We start from the raw sequence: 22626 nt of genomic DNA, 5'->3' as shown, positions 1-22626 counted from the left end.
GACGGATAATGAAATCTCGATTATCACTTTATCATGCGAGAGTATAAAATGTTCGGTGGCACCCGAACTTAGCCCTTCCTTACTTGTTAAAATATCGTTTTGCAATTTTGCAAACGTCATTTGCTCTTCAAGAAGCTGCTCATTTGTCGGAACTGCCAATATCGGACCACTATAACATATAGCTGCCATACAAACTAACGATCGGAATCAAGTTCTTGTATGGAAAATTGGCACATTTGACAAGATATATTCACGAAATTTGGTATAGACAATTTTTTGAGGCAACAATGTAATCTCTGAAGAAATTGTTCAGATCGGATTACTATAGCATATAGCTGCCATACAAACTAAATAATCGGTATCAAGTTCATGTATAGAAAACTTTTACATTTGACGTGGTATCTTCACGAAATTTGACATGGATTACCGCTTAATGTAATAATATAATCTCCGAAAAAAATTTTCATATCGGATTACTATAGCATATAGCTTCCATACAAACTGAACACACAATCACTAACAGAAATGCACCTGTGAAGGGTATTTAGCTTCGGTGCAACTGAAGCTAACGTTTTTTCTTGTTAAATACATAAGTATCACAATATTGTATATACATACAAATTATAACACATTATTTTGATTTCTTATATTTACAAATCTGCTAATGCAATACACTTATACTCGTACTATAGTATCTGAAAATAAATATCAATGCATTTGAAAATAAGTAATTATAAAATCCCTTGTTGCTGCAATTGCGATCTAATACCTAGAAACAAATAGTTAATATCGCTGATTGCACCCTCAACTCAGATTATCACATTTTTATGGAAAATAAGTCAGTCAATTCTCGTTAATTTGAGGCAACTAATTCGTGTTAATTTATTACCAAAACAAAGACGACAAAAGCACGAATCGAATGATTTCATTTTTCAATTTCCTTTATATATTTGTTATTTTATGATGACAGAATACATACACATATGCATGTATATACATATGTATATTCAAATATACAGTTACAAGTGTAGTTTTTAGGTTTCCCTTTGGCGATAATGACAATATGCAAACGGGTGTAAAATGAGCTTTGCTTGTTGAAAGTAGTAACGAAATAAAGAATAAAGCTAAATGCAATAAATAGCGTATGGATGTAGTATGTATGTTTATAAATATATAAAGAGCAACTGAAAAAGTTGGAAACGAGATAGATGCTAGTGTACAAAAACTTGGCGAAAAGTAAAAAATAATTATTGAAATTCTTTATTTGTATTATTAAAATTTCTCAAATAAAGCGTTAAAGTCAATAAATATAACGAATTGTAACCAAAACCTATGAAATATAACCAAAATTTACCTAAAAGTAAGCACTTTGAACACTTAAAAAATATGAACGATACTTCAACAAAGTCAGATAAGGGGGGCAAAAATAAGGTAGACACGTTTGCAAAAGCTTTCTCAAGAGGTTACTTGAGTTTATGGGTTTCAAAAATCAATTTTTTGCTGTCTTATTAAATTCTACAACACTTCTAGAATATTGCCCTAAAATTTTAAGTTGATCCGATTCGGAGATACAGCTTTGAGAACTTGTGCCCTCGAGGCTTTTTTCTCCAAACTGTTTTTTTAAATTGGTTGGCAAGATTTCTCGAGAACTACTCAACCAATCTTCAAGAAATGTACAGATCTTTCAGATACAATTCTTAAAGACTTGAACGAAGGATTTTCTTTCGATTACAACTATTTATTTGAAAACAAATTTTACGAAATCTTCAAAAATGTCTTCCAAAAAGCTAATTTTCAGTTTTTCCTTCGTCCAAGGTCTACGTTACGATTTTAAATGAAACACGTATTTTTCACTTAAGAAGATCCTGTAAGGAATTAACCTGCCACCGCGGGCGCACCTTTTTTCCGAGGAGTCACCGAAAATGACGTCGTAATGGCTGAGTTTAAAATATTTTTTTCCAAAAATTTCAGAATTTCAGCAACATAAAATTTGCTAATACAATATTGTTTGAAAAATTCTTATAAAATATTTCATTTTTTATTTGAGAAAAAAATTTTTGAAAAAAGGCTGTTTTTTACCCGAGGAAACCCATGTAACCACTTAAAACTATCTCAATAACAAAAACCCCAAAAAAAATAAAAATATTATAATAATAAATAAATACCGTAAGTACTCGTTAGGCTATTTATAATAATTTTTTTATTTTTTTTTTTAATGGTGGCTTTGAGAAAACACCATCTCTTGCAAAAGAGTAACTTAAAAAATCTAAATTGGCCCAAAATTTTATTTCTTCGATCATAACCTGACAAATATGTCCAGAAGGTCTTATGAAATTTTCAAGTCGTTCAGTTCCGACGTTTCGGTGAAATTTTGATTTTTTTTTTTTTCATTTTACTCAATTTCATAAGTGTCTTCTATTCCATTTTTTATTTGTAAGCAATATTATTTTCACCAAAACCTTGCACAACGAACCGAGTGGTTCATTGACTATCCGTGCAATATTTTATTTTCTACCTGCGATTGTGTCACACTAACTGAGTATTCAGACTGATCGCCCATCTGATTACAAACATAAACATATTTAGATAAATGTCGATGTAGAATTGAATGAGTTTTTCACTTTAAATTTTTTACTTTACTTTTTACATTTATTTGTTTACATATGCATGTGCACACGTCGGCGTTAAGTGTTCCGTCGTGCTTCGTAGGTTCCGTCATTCCTCGTATTGGTGTGACTAATGCACTTGAACGAGATGAAGCGCTGCCTGAGTTGAGTTGAGTTGGTGCCAAGTTAAATGTCAATAATCACACACTCGGCTGCATGTCGAGAATTCAAAAACGATTAATGCAAAATTGAGCGTCAGCTATAAGTTAATTACGCACATGAAAAGGAAATTAATGGCTTGCATGAATACCTACATATGTATATTTAAGCATAAATATGTATTTAACAATATAATAATAATTGCAGGCAGCAGTTGATGACATCGATAGAATGTGAGTTTGTGACAGCATAATTATTTTTATCTCAAAGTAGTGGGTGCACTTTAAGCTTAAGCGCATATTTGTAATACAAAAATACTACATTTCTATTTTATTTTTCACAAGATATAATCACTTAATAGATTGTGGTATAGGGCATTAAAGCGATAACAATATGTACAAATCACCGGCAGCAACATAATATCGATAATATAATCTTTTGATTTCTTGAAATCAGTTGCTGGAACATTTTGTTAGAAAATTTCACTTATCAAGAGCTTAAAGTTACACAGAGAAAAGCCGAGTTCGATTCACCATTTCTCTACTTGTTAATTTTGAGCAATACTCTCTTATAACAAGTAAGGTAGGGCTAAGTTTGGGTGTCACCGAACATTTTATACTCTCGTATCAAATAGCGTATTTGTGTAAAGTTTTATTCCGCTATCATCATTGGTTCCTAATGGATATATTATACAGAGAAGGCATAAGATGGAATTCAAAATAGCGTTATATTGGAAGAAGGCGTGGTTGTGAACCGATTTAACCCATATTTCGTACATGTCATCATGGTATTAAGAAAATATTATGTACCGAATTTCATTGAAATCGGTTGAGTACTTCCTGAGATATGGTTTTTGGTCCATAAATGGGCGACGCCACGCCCATTTTCAATTTTTAAAAAAAGCCTGCGTGCAGCTTCTTTCTGCCATTTTTTCCGTAAAATTTAGTGTTTCCGACGTTTTCTGTTAGTCGGTTAACGCACTTTTAGTGATTTTCGACATAACCTTTGTATGGGAGGTGGGCGTGGTTAATATCCGATTTCTTCCATTTTTCAACTGTATATGGAAATGCCTGAAAGAAACGACTCTACACAGTTTGGTTTACATAGCTATAGTAGTTTCCGAGATATGTACAAAAAACTTAGTAGGGGGCGGGGCCACGCCCACTTTTCCAAATTACGTCTAAATATGCCACTCCCTGATGTGATCCTTTTTGCCAAATTTCACTTTAATATCTTTATTTATGGCTTAGTTATGACACTTTATAGGTTTTCGGTTTTCGACATTTTGTGGGCGTGGCAGTGRGCCGATTTTGCCCATMTTCGAACTTAACCTTSTTATGGAGCCAARAAATACGWGTACCWAGTTTCATCATGATATCTCAATTTTTACTCAAGTTACAGCTTGCACGGACGGACRGACAGACAGACATCCGGATTTCAACTCTACTCGTCACCCTGATCACTTTGGTATATATAACCCTATATCTRACTCTTTTAGTTTTAGGACTTACAAACAACCGTTATGTGAACAAAACTATAATACTCTCTTTAGCAACTTTGTTGCTGTTTCGATGAAAATCCGGATAATTTTCAAGTTGTTGCCAATTCACAAACATATGACGATAATGCTGGTCAAGCGGTTTCAGTTCTTGCGTGAATTTCATCTTGTAAGAATGTAGGCCAGAACTTAAAGAGGACGTGTGAAAGACTGATTTGGATCTTCCGTCATTGATGCGGTAGCGGCAGCAATATTATCGACACAACGGGCACTTCTTTTTCTCCCTGGCCACAGGAACATTTTGTAATGTGCCAGTGGATTCAAATCCGTCCTTTAAGGAACTTATATATTGTACTGATAAGATATAGTTCTTCGGCAATAAAGTTTCCATTATTTTATAAGAGTCATTTTTACATTTACTATAGCTTGTTTAGAGGATCGGATAAGCGAGGGTACTTTAGATTTGTAATTAACGGAAAATGTTCAGCCAAAAGTCAAATGAGCACTTAGCAACTCAACTTTGAGATATGTAATTGGTAAGAAATAGTTTTTCTCTTGAGAAAAGTTAGAGAAACGTCTTACGAGACAGAGGAGATACAGCTTATGAGCCTTACCAAATTAAAAGCTTAGCTTGTAGATTTTTAAATTGATGATGGGACAAAACAGTCTGTGAGATTAGAGACTGTGGGTTAGTTAGGCAAATCAATACTGCTGATAAAAAAAAATGTTAGCTGAAATTTTGTATTTCCGATGTAATCAGAGCTACGAAATCGTTTAAAATACCGCAGTAGCGTTTCGGGGTCTCTACTTTATCACGAAAACAAGTATTTGAGTAACACAAAGCTTTCAGTGAAGGTCGTGAAGTCATCTTGCCACATGCCAGTCATTGACCTAACTCCGTTAATGACAATAAACGATATAAAAAGTTAAAGAAACAGTGCTATAGGATGTCAATATATAATATATAATATTATGGATCGGCACAAGACATTTTGGTTAATATTTTGGGGATGATAACTTCCATATTATATTTCTATATCGTAATGGTTCAAATATTTTGTGCAAAACTGTACAAAAAATAAAGTACGGTTATGTAATTTAAATCATAGATAAATTATACGCGATAACCCCAAATTTACCGTTACATTGTAACACCACATTTGAGAGACAGGTAAACATATGGAAGAGTATGTATAATAAACAATAAAAAAATGCCTAACATATTTTGGTTACGGTGCACGGAAGCATAACAGATCGAAACAGTATGCGAAATTACCGACAAAAGCATAATAATAGAAATTGTTGTGCAAAACGTTAGGCGAAAATTACATCCATAGTATCATTCAAATATATACATACATACATGCTTGAAAAAGCATACTCAAAAGCCTAATTGCCTGGCATATGTATGAATGTGAATTTCTAAGTGTAATTACATACATACATAGATAGGCACATTTATTCATGTATATTTACATACATATGCCCGTTACATATGAAAAGACACAAATGAGTTCATAGACCGCATTTTCACAGCCAAAGTGTTGAAGTTTATCTTTTCGCACAACACCGCGATATACAGACACATACGTGAGCACATACAAACATACATAATATAGCACATACTAACTGCGCACGCATGGCAGCCATATTTTGCACACAATTTTGTGACACAAGTCATGGATATGGATGCGAGTATGAATGAATGACCTTTTCTATAATGATAATGGCAGAAAGTGCTCAAATAAAAAATCAGAAACAAAGTAGCGTGAAAAATTTTAACAATATGTGTAAGTGACTACTTAATGTATTTATGTACATTATGTAAAAGCACACCTACATATATACATATATACAGAAATGCACGAAATTTTCAAATGGCTACATATGTAGGTATGGATGTGCTTACTTATACTAAATATAATATCTACGCAACGTAAATATTTTTATTTTAAGCAGGACGAACAACAGATAATCCCTAAATGTATCCATATACATACATATACATACATATGTATATAATAGATATAGCGGAAAAATGTCGCACAAAAAGTTATTTAAAAAGAGAAATCCATCATTTCCGGTTTGCTATTTCATTGGCAACATAGCATTCACACAATTTTGTGGAAGAATTATTCTCAAAATTATGAATGGAAGGCAGACATCTGGTTGCCAGACTTTTGCATACTGAAAGTGAAGTATTCCGGATGCTAGGCACTTGAGACCAGATATCAATTTCAATGCCACAAGCATTAGCCCACCAACTGTCAAGTTCGCAGTGGTCAATAGATAAATACTATCGTTTGAATACGAAGTTTGTCTGATGCTCAAAATTTGAGATCAAATCATTAGAAATAACTATCCCTAGATCGTCTAATATACATATATATAACCTGAACGCGATATTTTCAACTTGCCAGCATTCGTGTTACATCCAGAAGCAAACGTCGGAGACAATATACGATATAACTGATCAGTCGATCTAACCATGATCGTCAGTCTATTTGTCTGTATAAAGCCGGAAGGACTAGCTTTCAGTTTTCGAGATATCAACCTGAAATTTTGCACATGTTCTTTTCAACCACCAGCTTATTTATCGGAACCGCACCGTACTTGAACGACTATGAGGTATAGTATATATATATATATATATATATATATATTTATTTGTGAAGATACTATATAATCTTATGTGGACAGTGGAAAGACCCTAAATATCTCACAACGTATGGCTTTTTATGCAGTTATATATTTCAAAGAAGGATAAAGCGATAAAACCAGTTGACTGAATGAAGAGAGGTCGGAAATCGGCCTTTCGGGCAGACGAGTTAATTCTTAGTTAGTCTTTGCAAGAGTTTGAAGGAAGAAGCCATAACTCTCTGAACGCAATCGAAGTAGCCACTAAGAGTTTGCAAAAAAATACCGCCATTGTACAACAAAAGAGTATTATTTTCTGATGAAAGGAAGATAAATAGGGTTTCTTCAGGTGGGGAAACTTATGCAAGCAGGCATAATATTTAATATATGGTGACGGCTGTATAATAATTTAAGGTGCCATGTCGTAGCGAGATGTTGAGCCTATTTGTAAAATCAATGGATGCATGGATCAGTTCAAATACATGTCAATCATGGACAACGTGATGTTACCATATGCTGACGACAATATGCCCGATACCTGGATTTATCAGCAAGATAGCGACCCGAAACATACTACACGAGGTACAAAGCAATGGTTTCAGAAAAACATGGTGACTCTATTAGACTGGCCTTCATGCAGCCCGCACTTAAACCCATTCAAAAATCTTTGGACACATTTGTAGAAAGAAGCTCGTTGCCATAAAGTTGGAAAATTAAAATATTTTTCTCTTTATAGTATTCAAAATAAAATTTAATAAACAACCGAACAAAAGCATTCATAATTTTTCCCCCAAATTTCGTTAATGATGACGATAAGCCACTGATAGCTGATTAATGGAAATAATATTAAATTTAAACATAAGTACATACGTACTAACAAACATATGTATATATCAATCGAAATTAGCATAACGAGCAAATTATTTCGACAAAAACTGGTGACTGCGGGCCAAAATCAGAAACCATAAACATAATAAAACTAAAAGCGCGAAATATGACAGCTGGCAGTTGAATACAAATGATTACAATGATGACGATAACATTGCCTAAATGTGTATACAATTCTATAGAAATACATTTTTGGACATACATATAATGACGATGGCAACGCGAGTTAACTTGATATTCTTTATAGCAATAATGTTTATAAATATAAGTATTTATGAAAGTATATTTTTATACCCTGCACAAGGTCACTGAGTTTTAGGGATATCGGTCTAAAATTTTGCACACGTACTTTTGACCTCAAGAGGCTGTTTATTTGTCGGACCACTATAGCATAAGGCTGTCATACAAACCGATCGCTCAAAAACAAGTTCTTGTATTGAAATCTCATTTATTTGAAAAGATATCTTCGCGAAATTTGGCACGGGTTATTATTTAAAGCAATGTTATAATCTCCGAACAAATTGTTCAGATCAGAGCACTGTAGCATAAGGCTGTCATACAAACCAATTGCTCATAAACAAGTTGTATTGAAATCTCCTTTATTTGAAAAGATATCTTCGCGAAATTTGACATGGATTATTATTTCAGGCAAAGGTACAATCTCCGAACAAATTGTTTAGATCAGAGCACTATAGCATAAGGCTGTCATACAAACCAATTGCTCATAAACAAGTTCTTGTATTGAAATCTACTTTATTTGAAAAGATATCTTCGCGAAATTTGGCACGAGTTATTATTTAAGGCAATGTTATAATCTCCGAACAAATTGTTCAGATCAGAGCACTATAGCATATAGCTGCTATACAAATTGCTTACTCAAAATCAAGTTCTTATATGGAAATCTCCTTTATTTGAAAAGATATTTTTCTGAAATTCAGCATGGATTATTATCCAAAATCGCGTCACAATCTGCGAAGAAATTGTTCAGATCGAAACACCAGAACATAAAGCTGCCATACAAAGTGAATGTTCAAAATCAAGCTAAATAACTTTTTACACCCTTTTACGCCATAAGAATTGCGCCTATGAAGGGTATCAGCGCTTCGGTACAGCTGAAATTGACGTTTTCTCTTCATTATTATTATTATATTTTTTCAATTATATATATTTTATTACTAATAATTTCTAATTACAATTTATATGAAAATTTTAGTACATGTACTTTATGGATACAAATTTTCACATATGTACGTTCATGCATATTTAATATATAATCCCACACATGTGGGTGCGCTTAAATTGAATGTCAAGCGCACTGAACTTTGCTCTATTGCCAATTAATGAACAATTTAGTTAATTAATTAATTGATGTAGAGCACTTTAGTGACACATTGATAATGATTACGCGCCTTTTGAGAGAGCTGAACATCATTTTGACTATATAAAGACACATTGAGTTAATTTTGCAAATACATAAAGACGTAAATTACTTAATATACCATAGTTAAAATGTATGTGGTGAGTTAAGTCGAATAATCAAAATTTAATTGTGAAGTACCAGGCCAAAACACAGGGAAATTACGATTTGAAGTGATGAAATGAGATAGCCCAAGATGACTCTCCGAAAAATAATCACATTTTTGACCATTCCATGAATCGTATCGCCCGATCTTGGAGAGCAAGCGAATCGAACAAGCAACAAGCAGTATAAAAAAATGAAAACCAAATGACAAGCTGTTGTACCACCTTAATGAGGAATCGCATACTCACTTGAGTTCAACTGAAAACAGAAGGTGTTGTTCCTGGTCGTAAGGAGTAACAAAGTGGTGAAAAGGTAAGGGCTTTTATTGCTTTTTCATCGTTATAATTGAACTATTTTACTTGAAGTACGAAGAATTTGAATTTCTTGCTATTAACTGCAATAGTATTTGTAAGTCAAGAAAAAATATTTACCAGACACGCCTAGGTGAAATTTACAAAAATATTTTTGTTTTCGGCGCTTGGTAGGGTGGACCTTTAAAAATAACCCACTAAAATTTGAAATCAATACCGATAGTTTGTGAGTTACAGGCTTCTAATTTTGTCTCACAATTTGCTTCAGTTAAAGCGTATGAAACGGTGATCCGATCATAAACTTTTTCGTTTTCTTTCTATATACATAAGTATTTCGTCATAAAATTACACTCCAGTTTTTTTGTTTTTTGTTTTTTGTAATCGAATTTCGACCAGGCATTCTACTTCTTTTTAAACGTATCCAGAATGTCAAGTTTCTTTCGACCGTGGATCATTGTAGGGAAAATATCTTCTTTTAGGTTTCATGCACGGAGTAGGCCAGAATTTTGTATTAAAATGCGTCAAAATTAGTTTTTTTTAAGCTCAGCCCAAATTGTTTAGTAAAAAAATGCATATGTTTTCAAAAATTTAATTTAAGTACCAATTTTACAGGGTTGCCACCTTTATCGATTTTATAAATAATCAAAAGCCAAAAAGCATCAGTATGGATTTCAATAGAGGATTATTTAGAAAGGATTTTAACTAAATTAATTTTATTGCGTTGCCATCTGATTTTAAGACAGCCGGGTAAAATTATCCAGAGATTATATCAAAATGCCATAATAATGGTTTTTAAACATAAAATTTTCAATACACTGATGTATAAAAATGCATGTTTTCAAAATTAATTTTAAGCACCAATTTTTAAGGGGTTGCCACCTGCAACTATTTTATAAATAATCGAAGGTAACTAAGAATCAGTATGGATTTCAAGAGAGGCTTACTTAGAGAGAATTTTAACTAAATTAAGTTTCTAGCGTTGCCATCTGATTATGAAACATAAGACAATATTTGAAAATTCGCAAAAATTTAAAATTAATTCGAATGGTACGCGAGTCTCTCTGTACACCAGCTAGCTAAAAAATATGTACGAAGATTCATACATTTGTATGTAAAACAAATAAGGAAGGGCTAAGTTCGGGTGTCACCGAACATTTTATACTCTCGCATGACAAGATTCATCAAGATATCTTAATTTTTACTCAAATTACAGCTTGCACGGACGGATAGACAGACATCCGGAATTCAACTCTACTCGTCACCCTGATCACTTTGGTATATATAACCCTATATCTGACTCTTTTAGTTTTAGGACTTACAAACAACCGTTATGTGAATAAAACTATAATATTCTCCTTAGCAACTTTGTTGCGAGAGTATAAAAATATAAGTGAGAAATATAGTTGAAACAACTTAAATAAAACTCAATATAAAATCAGCCAATTGAGTTCATTTTGCATTTCCACACATTACGTGCAACTCAGCCGCTAGCTTTCTATCAGCCGCTCGACTTGCTGACACACAAAGCACGTGAAACGCAGCATTTCAGTTGTCAACCGCAGCATATTTAATGTTGCAAGTAGCAGCAGTGTGGCCGATCAGTAGCAGCAATGAGTTGCAAGCGAATTGCACTTGGCCGTCATATAGTTGAAATATTATAAATAGAAAGCTTGTTGTTGTTTTTGCATTTTGTTGCAATAAAAGTAACAGCACAACTCGCTTAGCAGCTACTAAAATACTGCGAGTTGTGACCAGATTTGAGAGTCACTGAATTGCAACGCTTGGGCGAAATGAGGTCCGTCATAAGCAGTAACAATGACGAGAAAAACTACAGCAGTGGCAGCAACTACAACAAAATCTACAGCAGTAACAGCAATAACAACAAAGTTTATAGCAGTGCCAGCAACAATAAAAAATACTATAGCAGTGACAGCATCGATGACAACAACAACAGTAGCGCAGTGAAGCGCTATATTAACTACAACAATAACAATAACAATGAAATCAAACTGAAGACAACATCAAGTTGCTCATCAGGCGCATCAGCAGAAATTGCTGCAGCAGGCAGTTTGTTGGCAGCCAGCGATATATACGAGGTGTGTTCAAAAAGTATCGCGAATTTTGAATTTTCGCGGGTTACGTATATTCGAATTTTTTGTGAAAGATGTCTCTCACTTATGCCGACAAGCTCGGTTATTTTGAATGTTCATTTAATTGTTGACAGCTGCTTTGCTTGCGCGTGTTTGTTTTGGATCGTCTTCGATTTTTACCTATTCAAAACAATGGATCAAAGAACCTGTATCAAATTTTGTGTGAAAAACGAAATTAAGTGCGCGGATGCATTCCGAATGTTGACTGTGGCATACGCAGAAGCTACCCTGGACCGAAGCAACGTTTTACGGTGGTACAAAATGTTCTCAGAAGGCCGAGAAGATGTGAGGAAAATCGCACCTGCTCACACATCGTTGCTTGTGCGTGACTTTTTAGCCAAAAACAACACACTAATGATGCCGCAGCCACCGTATTCCCCAGATCTGGCCCCCTGTGACTTTTTCTTATTCCCTAAACTGAAGAGGCAGGCCCATGAAAGGACGACGTTACGCTTCTCTTGACGAGATAAAGACGGCATTGAAGGAGGAGCTGAAGAAGATAAAAAAAAATGATTTTTTGAAGTGCTTCGAAGATTGGAAAAACCGTTGGCACMAGTGTATAATATCTCATGGGGATTACTTTGAAGGGGACAACATAGATATTCATGAATAAATAAATAATTTTTGAAAAAACACAAAATTCGCGATATTTTTTGAACACACCTCGTACATACATATGTACATGTAATGTATGTGTTAGTGTTTCTACAGACTCGCCAAAACATAAAAAGCAAGCGAAAAGCGCGTTTTACCAGCAGCCGCAGGGCAGGCAAAGTCATCAACAAAGCATAGAATACATACAAACTTACATATGTACATACACATCTACATTTATAAATAAAAAGAAGATATAATGTTAACTGCACCACAACTAATATACCCTTCACAGGTGCATTTCTTATGACATAAAAGGCTATTAAAAAGATATTTAACATGATTTTCATCGGTTAGTTTGTATGACAGATATGTGCTATAGTTGTCTGATCTGAATAATTTCTTCAAAGATTGTACGGTTGAATTGTAAAATATTCCACACCAAATTGTGTGAAGATATCTTGTAAGAGAAAAAAGTTTTTCATACAAGAATTTTATTTTGATCTATCACACTGTATGGCAGCTATATGCTATAGTGGTCCGATTTTAGGAATTTCTTGAAATATTGTAGAAATATATTAGATAATATTCTATGCCAGATTTCGTGTCAATACATTGCCAAATAAAAAAGTTTTCCATACAATAACTTAATTTTGATCAATCAGTTTGTACGGCAGCTTTAAGCTATATTGGTCCGATCTGAACGATTTCTTCGGAGATTGCAGAAATATGCTGACTAATAAACTTGGGTGAATTTCGTGAATGTGTCTCATAAAATAAAAAAGTTTTCCATACAAGGGCTTGCTTTCGACCGGCCGGTTTGTATAGCAGCTACATGCCAAAGTGCTCCGAACTATACAATTTCTTCAGAGACTGTAGCGTGGGCTTCAATACTAATCTGTGCATAATTTCGCCGAAGAAAACTTGTCAAATAAAAAAATTTTTCATTCAAAGAATTAATATTGATCGGTCAGTTTGTATGGCAGTTGTCCGATATCGGCGTTTCCTACAAATAAGCAGCTTCTTGGTGAGTAAAATATGTGCGCAAAATTTGACTATTCAGGGTATACATTTTTTTATAAAAAAAACATCTGCAAAAGTACGCTAAAAATCGGCAATAAAAGAAACCATAGCGCAAAAACTGTCAAGCGGCAAGAAAACGAGTGAGCGACATGTGTTGCCACATGCAGATACTCTGGTTTGGCTGCCTAACTGTTGCAGCCACATTTGCCGCATGTTGTTATTGCTACTGCTGCAACTGAATTTTATTTAATTTTTGCCGTGCGTTGGCTTGTCAGCGCTGCAGCGTCGCTTAGTTGATATTTTTATGCAAAACAACTACAACAAAACATGCAACGAGTATGATTTTTGATTTTTATTGCACATATTTTTATATATAATTTACTAACTCGTTTGCTTTTGCTTTTACTAGCGCCTCGGTCACTCTTCAGCGTGTTCATCTCGTTTTGCTTCGCTTTGCTTGGCCGGTTTAGCAATTTGCTGTCGATCGAACGATTATGCGGCTTTCACTATTGCCAGCCATTGTATGGACACAAWGTGAAGTAAGTGTAGAATACGAAAAAAATACTATTATTTTGCGCTGCGTGCTTCATAGAAAGTAAAASATAAATTTCGCATGCAAATTTTACAATTTTATTTATGTGAAATTTTCACTGATAATAACGGTCGGGTGTTAGAAGTAAATTTCGCCATAATTTGGCAGATTTGCAGATCTGCAATTATCTGTAGTGCTTGCTTCAGAGTAATCTCTGCCGAAACCTGCAAATTCACTTTCTACATTTTCGCAGTTAAAATGAAAAATTTGCAAAAATTTCCAAATATATATACATATTGTATGTATGTCTATATAATTTCCATATTTTGCATGCCTTGAGCAACAACAAATGCATTAAAKCACATTAAATTTTTTTCTGGTTTCACAAATGCAATAAATTGCAGGGAGGCGCAAACCCCGAAGGTCGCCCAAGAAATTCAATATCCACAGCCACCGCTTGCATTTTCCAAACGCGATACACACGCATGTACCCGGCAGAGAGTGGCAATCCTTTTAAGCTGGTTGCGTTCAGTACACTTTAGTACCAAAACTGGTACGCATTATCAAATCGCTGAACCAACCACTAGTGCCAAGTAGGATGAAATTCGAAAGGCAATGAGGAGAAAGAAAGTTGTTCATTAATACACAGGACTAAAATTGAAAACACGTCTGTTTATTGTAGCGATCCCAAGAAGAAAAGAATAAATAAAAGCAATAGTACAATAGTTAAAGAAAATAATTGAAGTAAAGGAAATAATTTGCACAGGGCGCACCGTGTGAAATGAAATACGAACACAATTATAAATCTTAAACAAAAATGGAAACATTATTTCTAATTAAGAATAATTATTTCTAATTGGATCAGACTTATTTATAAACATATTTGGTGATAAAATTTACAGTTAGTGAATTAGTTGCTCTTATTTTAATTCAGATATTAGTCCGCTTGAGAAACGGATCCAGAAACCGATCTCCGTTATCCCAAATAGATCTAACTAATATGATCCTCCCAAGCAGAGTATATGCACGATTGTGTATCCGACAGTAATAGGTTCTGGTGGACCTAATGGTTATTTTTGTTGTAATATTTGTCTACGATGGTTATTGTAACGATTGTCAAGATCTTGTTTAGTTCGCAAGGCACACTAAACTTTTCATCGAAATCATCTAACGTGAGAGCCAAGAAAGATGCTGTTCCGACGGTCGTGGTCGTTCCACATAGAGACGAACATTCCGAGATCGACTCGAATTTTCTTAATAAACTATATATTTTTCATGGATTTCTGTCATGTTTGGAAGTTATACCACTTGACTATGCTTTTGTACAGATTTTAGTGGCAGAATATGCATTTTTACCTGGAAATAGTAGTGAACGATACTCACATTTCGACGTAATTCAACAAACTGAGAAGTTATCATGGCGTCATCTGAAGTTTTAAAGAAAACAAGTAAGGAAGGGCTAAGTTCGGGTGTAACCTAACATTTTATACTCTCGCATGATAAGGTGATAATCGAGATTTCAGGCGTGGTTGTGAACCGATTTCACCCATATTTGGTACATGCCATCAGGGTGTTAAGGAAATATTATATACCGAATTTCATTGAAATCCGTCGAGTACTTCCTGAGATATGATTTTTGGTCCATAAGTGGGCGATGCCACGCCCATTTTCAATTTTTAGAAAAAGCCTGCATGCAACTTCCTTCTGACATTTCTTTCGTAAAATTTAGTGTTTCTGACGTTTTTTGTTAGTCGGTTAACGCACTTTTAGTGATTTTCAAGATAACCTTTGTATAGGAGGTGGGCGTGGTTATTATCCGATTTCTTCCATTTTTGAACTGTATATGGAAATGCCAAAAAGAAACGACTCTATACAGTTTGGTTGACATAGCTATAGACGATTTTAAAAATGTACAACATATTTGTGCATCGATCAAAAAAGTATCCATTAAATGAATTCCAGGTAAAAAAAAGGTCAATTTTTATTTCTGAAAGACGAATAGTTAGCTAATTCGCAACCCTAGCTCCCTTTCAGTCATCCTTTCCCAAAAAATTAGGTCCTCTTATTTCAATCAATAATCAATATTTACAGTCTATTCGTCGGTAAGACATTAAGTAACGACTTTTACAGAGCTCCTCGTAAAAATTTATATTTCTTGATCAATGGACAAGAAACTCGTTTTATGGATATATTTTTCACTAAAATACGTCAAGCAAAGAGTTTCATTTTACATGAGTCTACTCATTGTTGTTGTTATCTATTATTAGCTTAACATTTTAGATATTTCTACTTTTTATCAACACTTTAGCCTCATGTCAATAGATTATTACAAATTATCGAGTCTTCAAACTAGTTTTGAGTCTCCAACAAATGTCTACAGGACACAAACGAGCACATTTCTACACATGACACTTTACGACGCTCCTTAAAGCTTACTTATGGAAAATTTATAACCGATTATTTTCAACTGCCATACCAACGCCAGCCATTGCAACAAGCAACTGAAGTAGGAGCCGCCGCAACATGCCACATGGCACAACAACAACAAGCACAGAAACAAACCGACACACGCAAACACATGTAAGATTGTTGGAAAATCTCCTTGGGATTTTCGTTGGTTGGTTCTCAGTCTCAATTGTAGCGTGGCTTCTTGTCTTTATGGCGCTGCAGCAGTTTGCCAATTGTGCATTACGCGCAACGAACACACACGTGCAGCATGCAGCCATAATGCAATATATAGAAAGTCAGCGTTACATATTGGTGTAAAAGTTGCCGCATACACATGCGTATTTAAACATATATATTTATCTGCAAAATCATGTCTGCTTATGGGTTCCTGCGGTTGTTGGCAAGCAACTGGCTGGATACACTGCCAATATGGAAGCTACCGCGCTGCTACGGGTGCCTTTAGTGTTGCATATGGCATTTATGTATGTGTGTATGTACGGTATTCCCCCACTTTGGTTTTATCTCGGTTTTAAGCATTTTCATCTGACGGCAGCAATTTTGCAACGAAAGCGTTCGCCAATGCCGCAAGTTGTGTTGTCGATCTTAAAGTGATTATGCAATTCAAGATTTCAACACTTGAATACGAAATTTTTTTTATCTAAAATGGATATGCAGCCACAGCAGGTTCTTGCATTCAGTGCAGAAAATGTTGTTAAAGTGTGTGGAAGTTAAAGGGTTTGTGGTACGTAGGTTTTATTCCGGTTTGGGTAGCTTTACTTTAAGTAAAGACAAATGATGAGAAACCTTTTAACAAATATTTCCGAAATAAATATTTTTTACGTGAAACCCTTCGGCAGTTTGATTACAAAAAAACAGTAAGACAATTTACCGTTAAATCTCTACTATTTAAGCTAAGAGCTACATTAAAGACTTAAATTGTGCCACAAATACTAAGGAGAAAAAAAGCATTAAATTCCCACTTCAAAATACTATTACAACAAGTCTTAAAATCCACGCATTAAACGATTACAGCAAATTTTATAGGCGCATATACAATTTTCTGTTTGCCCGTTTATTTAGCGACCTATTTTTCTCACTTTCATTTGCACTAATTGAATTAAAGGTGTTAATGCTCTCAGCTTGTTTCCTTTTCATTCGTTTTTACTGCTCACTTTTGCAAAAATAAATACAAATAAAACGTAAAAATCGTATTTAAAAAGATCGGTGTATATAATTCGCGTTCGATAAGCGAATAAAGGAAATCGCGCTGGCCCTGCGAACCTGCGTCAGCACAAGTATAAAAATATATTTATTACAAGTAAATGGAATTACCGGAAATAATTATTTAACTAACTTATTTTTATAAGAAATATAAAATTGATCCTCAATTAATCATTTTGGTATCTACTTAATCTCACAAACTTAGTACTAAAGGTATATGACATGTACAATAATATAACGTGGAAGAAGTAGTGACATGAGAGTCTCAGTTTTTCAGCTGTTCCACATTTCAAATCTTGGAAAACTGTTTATGTGTTGAGATATCTTCAACTAATTTGATATGGACTATTTTCGAAGACAACGGACTTTTCTCCAAATCTACTGTTTAGATCTAGACTAAAACATGGTAAACAGGACTTTTTGAATCTAGCGCCCCTGCCGCCATCTATATGTCGAATGGTGCGTTAGAATCTGCTACCTATATCGACTGTCCCGTGAGAATTTCATGACATTTCATTGTTTGGAAGTGAAGTTATTGCGTTTTAAGTGTCAGTATGTTTGTGTTATCGGTGCGAAAACAGGCTACGAACACAGAGGCAATATTAAATTTGATGAAACAAGTTTATGGCGATGATTGCCTATCCCGTAGCAGAATACACGAGTAGTTTCAAAGTGTTCAAAACATGTGGACCAATAAAAATCCGTGATCACCGGAAACTCCATCGAAACTGTGCATGAATTCATCAAAAATTCTGCCGAAATCATCATTGAATTTCATGAAAATAGAATTGAACATCTCCAAAACATCGATTTTTCGCATTTTGACCGAACATTTGGGCTTACGAAAAGATTTGTGTGCACGGTTTGTTCCGCACAAATTGACTGACGACCAAAAATTGCTCTCATCGATCGGTGCTTGTGATCGATTATTTAACCAAAAATTACATTTTAACCATTAACCACCCCCAGTTTTCACCTGATATGGCACCGTGCGACTTCTTTCTTTTCGGAAAAATACATTTGCCCACGAAAGGAAAGCGTTATGCAGACGTAGAGGCAATTCAAAAGGCTTGCACCGGCATACTGGCGGCCATACCGGCCAACGAGCTAAAACACTCATTCGACATGCTTTTGGACCGTGCAAAAAGCTGTATTGAAGCAGAAAGAGACTATTTTGAATAAAATAAATTGATTTTGACGAAAAAATCATTTGTTCTGGTTTTTTGTTTTAAGTCCTGTTTACTTTGGAGAGCACTTTGTATAGCATATACATAGCTGTCATACAAACTGACGAGTTACAAACAGGTTAACGGTATTTTTATAACCTTTTATGACAAGTGAAACCACGGGTTTAATTTAAATTTCAGTGCAGCAAAAACATTTCAAAGTTTTTTCCTATATCACTTTAAAAAGTTTTGATCAAAATATTATTATTAAAATTGTTATTTCTCATCGAATCTAAACTTTGGACAATGTCGTCTTTGTCTTTCATATAAAAGCAGTTTATCATGCTTAATATTTCCTATTGCATAAAACTCATTAAAAGCACCTAAACCGGTATTTCCTTGCTAATTACATATATACGCTCTTTAAAAATTACCTACAAAAAGTATGCTCACATATACATATGTATGTACATTAATAAATATTTTTTCTGAAAACTTACCATTTGCAGCAAGCATGTTGACAGCATAAAGTGTCGTCGCGTACACGATCCCATGACATAATTATTCCATTAAAAAGTTGGGGACAGAAAATACTATGTGGATATATAGCTTAAAAAGCGCTATCCACTGCCCGCAGGAAAAAGAAGTCAGCAGTGAAAAAATATGCCACTGAAAATGTTGCAAGTGCGGCAGCTTCCGTTCTGTAGATGTCGTTTATTTATTGTCCAGCTAAGATGAATCAACGCTAGGGACGTACAAATATCGGGCTGACTCAATATTCCCAGAAAACACTAAAAGTCGGCACAATGTAAAAGGATTTGGTATATGTATGCAACCAAGCACTCAAAAGCATAGCACAAAGGAGTTGGCGACTTTCACAAGTTACTTAGCACGCTGGCATTTCCGGCCTGCAAACGTATGTAGGTGCAGCTGGCTATGCACTCGAATTGAAGTGCCCAAAAGTAGGTGCTGCTATAGTCAGAACTTTTGGCAAATGCTTTACCTTGGTATTTTTTTTCTATATACTTTTTTTTTGGTTGGCTGTTGTTAATGTTACTGTTGCACAAAAGTGTTGTAGTGGTTTTGCGTTGAATTTGTTGCAGTCGTGCGCTTTATATTGTGGCAGCACGATTTCACTAAAATTTGTCGAGAACTACTGCAAAGTCGTTGAACAACTTTGCAAGCACAAGTTTGCAGTAAAACACTACCGGTTAATTATGTTGCAGTCTTTACACCAACAAAAAACGCACTGCAATTAGAGAAAAATGCACTAGCAATTATTTAATTTTATATTTTCTTAACATTTACTCTAATTTGCTTGGAAAAATCCTGCACAATTCGTTTTCTCTTGCAACTGTCACCGCTCTACTCGTTACCCTTTTTGATCTACGACTTGATCTCACTTCTTTTATTTACACATACATATGTGCAAATGCACATTAATACATCTATATGTATGTGTGTCGGCTGTAATTACTTTTTACATATCTTCCTGCCTTCCACTATAGAAAAACCTGCTTTCTGCCGGCACACAGTCGCACCAAGTTCGTGTATGCGACTCGGTGGCAACGGACAGCAAAAATTCAAGAATGCGAACAAAGTGGAAGTAGTAATATGTGCAAAGGTGTGAGTGTAAACAGCTCGTTGTATTTGCCGCTGATGCCACTTTTCGTATGCTGACTACACTTTTCACCACTCTGCCTAGTACTGGTTAGAAATGTCCGGTAACAATTGTTGTTATTGCGCTGCTGTTATGCTTATCTTGTTCGTACCTATTACTTCTATTGTTGTTTGAATTGATATTTTTGTTTTTTATACGTTCGAATAGCTCAAATAATTAATTTCTTGTTTTTCTTCACGTTTTCTCGTGCGCACTTAACTTATTTATGCTTTTCAATATCGTCGACACAACTCAATAAGTTATTGACCTACGTCAACAAACGTAAATAAATAGTAATAGCGCAGAACGTTGCAAGAATTTCTTTAGACTTTCTTTGTTGCTGCTTTCTAATTACATTTGATCTCTCATAAATATACATACATCGATATATGAGCACTTAGTAGGCACTGAGTTCGGCTTGTCAACTTTTTCCAACACTTTTATCACTTCCGGTGTTTGCTAATTCATCATCACTCTACTATTTTATTTTTATTTTATTTGCAATTGCCATTTATTTAAGTTATTTACTTTTAATTCTACAATTCTATTTGCACACACTCATTCGCCACTTGGCTTACAATTGCTTTGCGCTGCGTTGGAATTTGTTTCTTTTTCCGCAGGTATGACTCAAACTAGAAACACATCAACGAATTCAACACAAATACACGCAAACACAATAGCAGGCGACCCGCATTTAACGCATGCAAACACCTTCAAACCGCAACGCATTCACGTAATAAGAACAATAACAAAGTAAAAAAAAAAATCATCGTTTTGTTGCATTTACTAGCGGCGAATGCACTTCGCAAAGTACTGTTATTATTTCGTACACGTAAAATATGAAATAATCTCGTTTCGTTTGTTAAGAAATTATTTAATTCTATTTGAATTTCATACTTTGCACATTTAACCAACTGTTTTCTACCCAAATTTCGTTGACTAACGCACTGAACGCGACACTGTATGGCGACGACGACACACTAGCGCACCGATCGGGAATCATGCACGAATTTCACTTTTCACTACACACTTACTCGTCCAATGGATAAAACTAAACTGAAACTAGTTTATCGGCGGCGTCTTTGCAATAGTGGCCACCACAAGCATTGAGCAATTAATAGGTGCGCACTAGTGTTGTCTCTTTCACGCGGAATGAGTGAAAAGTGTTTGAAGTGGCTGCCAACTGGTTGTTTATTGTTTTTTACGTGTGTTGGCGTATGTTTATTGTAGCAAATTATTTATTTTATTTATTAAAACTGCTATCATGGTTGCAGAAAATATAGGTGTTGCCACTTGAAGGTGTTTTAGGAATGTACATAAATTGTATTAACTATATATTGCAAAAATATGGCAATATTCTTTATTACTAGCCACTTGTTGCACATCTGCATATAATAATTATGAGTGAAAAGGAAGGCATATTTGTTTTCAAATGTGAATTGAGTGATTTTTGAGGTTTTTGTCTACGATAAGTGCATTTAAATTCAAATGGTAGAGAGAAAAGCCCGTTATTTGGAATATCTAGTATGCAAAGAGGATGCTAAAATATCCGTTAGATGAAATATTCAGTTTTCTATTAAGTAATTTAATCTAAAGCCAGCTTACTGAAAATTCCGAGATAATTAAAATTATTTACATTAAGAAACATTTTGGAAACATTTCGAAACATGGGTTGTAGCAGGGTTGCGATTTCCATTAATCAAAAATTTTGGACTTAAAATAAATTCCAATTTTTAATTCAGATTTTTGTGAAATGAAAATTGCATTTTCAATCTCAAACTGCTTGGGTTTAAGAAATTAAAATTTAGCACCGAATTTCAGCGTCAGTAGCCTCAATTTTAAGAGCGCTACGTCCAATTTATGGTCACCATAATCGTCCTGTCAGATCAACAATTGAGCGCCTAGTGGAAAAGTTTGAATCCATAGGCACAGTACAAAATGTTACCGTGCCAGTTAGACAAAGATGTGTCTGATGTGTCGATAATATTGTTGCCGCTAACGTATCCATTGTGAAAGACCCAAATCAATCGCTCACACGCCGTTCTCAAGCGGTGAGCATCTTTGTGACGTCATTGTGACGAATTTTGCGAAAAGATCTTGACCTACATCCTGGCAAGATCAAATTAACGAAAGAACTGAAGCCGCTTCACCACCAGAATCGTCGTATGTTCGTGAATTAAGCTGAAGGGCTGAACAACAGCTTGAATGATT

General features: G+C 34.7%; 1 protein-coding gene across 1 annotated transcript in view; it reads right to left on the bottom strand.

The window, feature by feature from the left end:
* The window catches only part of LOC108973145 (uncharacterized protein DDB_G0283357), a gene marked incomplete in the record, with an annotated part of 165102 nt that extends 143653 nt beyond the window's left edge, over window positions 1–21449 (bottom strand). Inside the window, 2 exon segments of the mRNA XM_018940197.1 lie at window positions 19256–20025; window positions 20797–21449. Coding sequence (XP_018795742.1) covers window positions 19256–19309 — 54 coding nt within the window.
* Between the last annotated feature and the right edge of the window lie 1177 nt (window positions 21450–22626).

This window comes from Bactrocera latifrons, unplaced genomic scaffold (genome assembly GCF_001853355.1).
Source record: "Bactrocera latifrons isolate USDA-ARS-PBARC rearing strain unplaced genomic scaffold, ASM185335v1 scaffold_46, whole genome shotgun sequence".
Taxonomy (NCBI): Eukaryota; Metazoa; Arthropoda; class Insecta; order Diptera; family Tephritidae; genus Bactrocera; species Bactrocera latifrons.
Note: the sequence above shows the minus strand (reverse complement) of the source record. Positions and strands in the feature narration are given on the sequence as shown.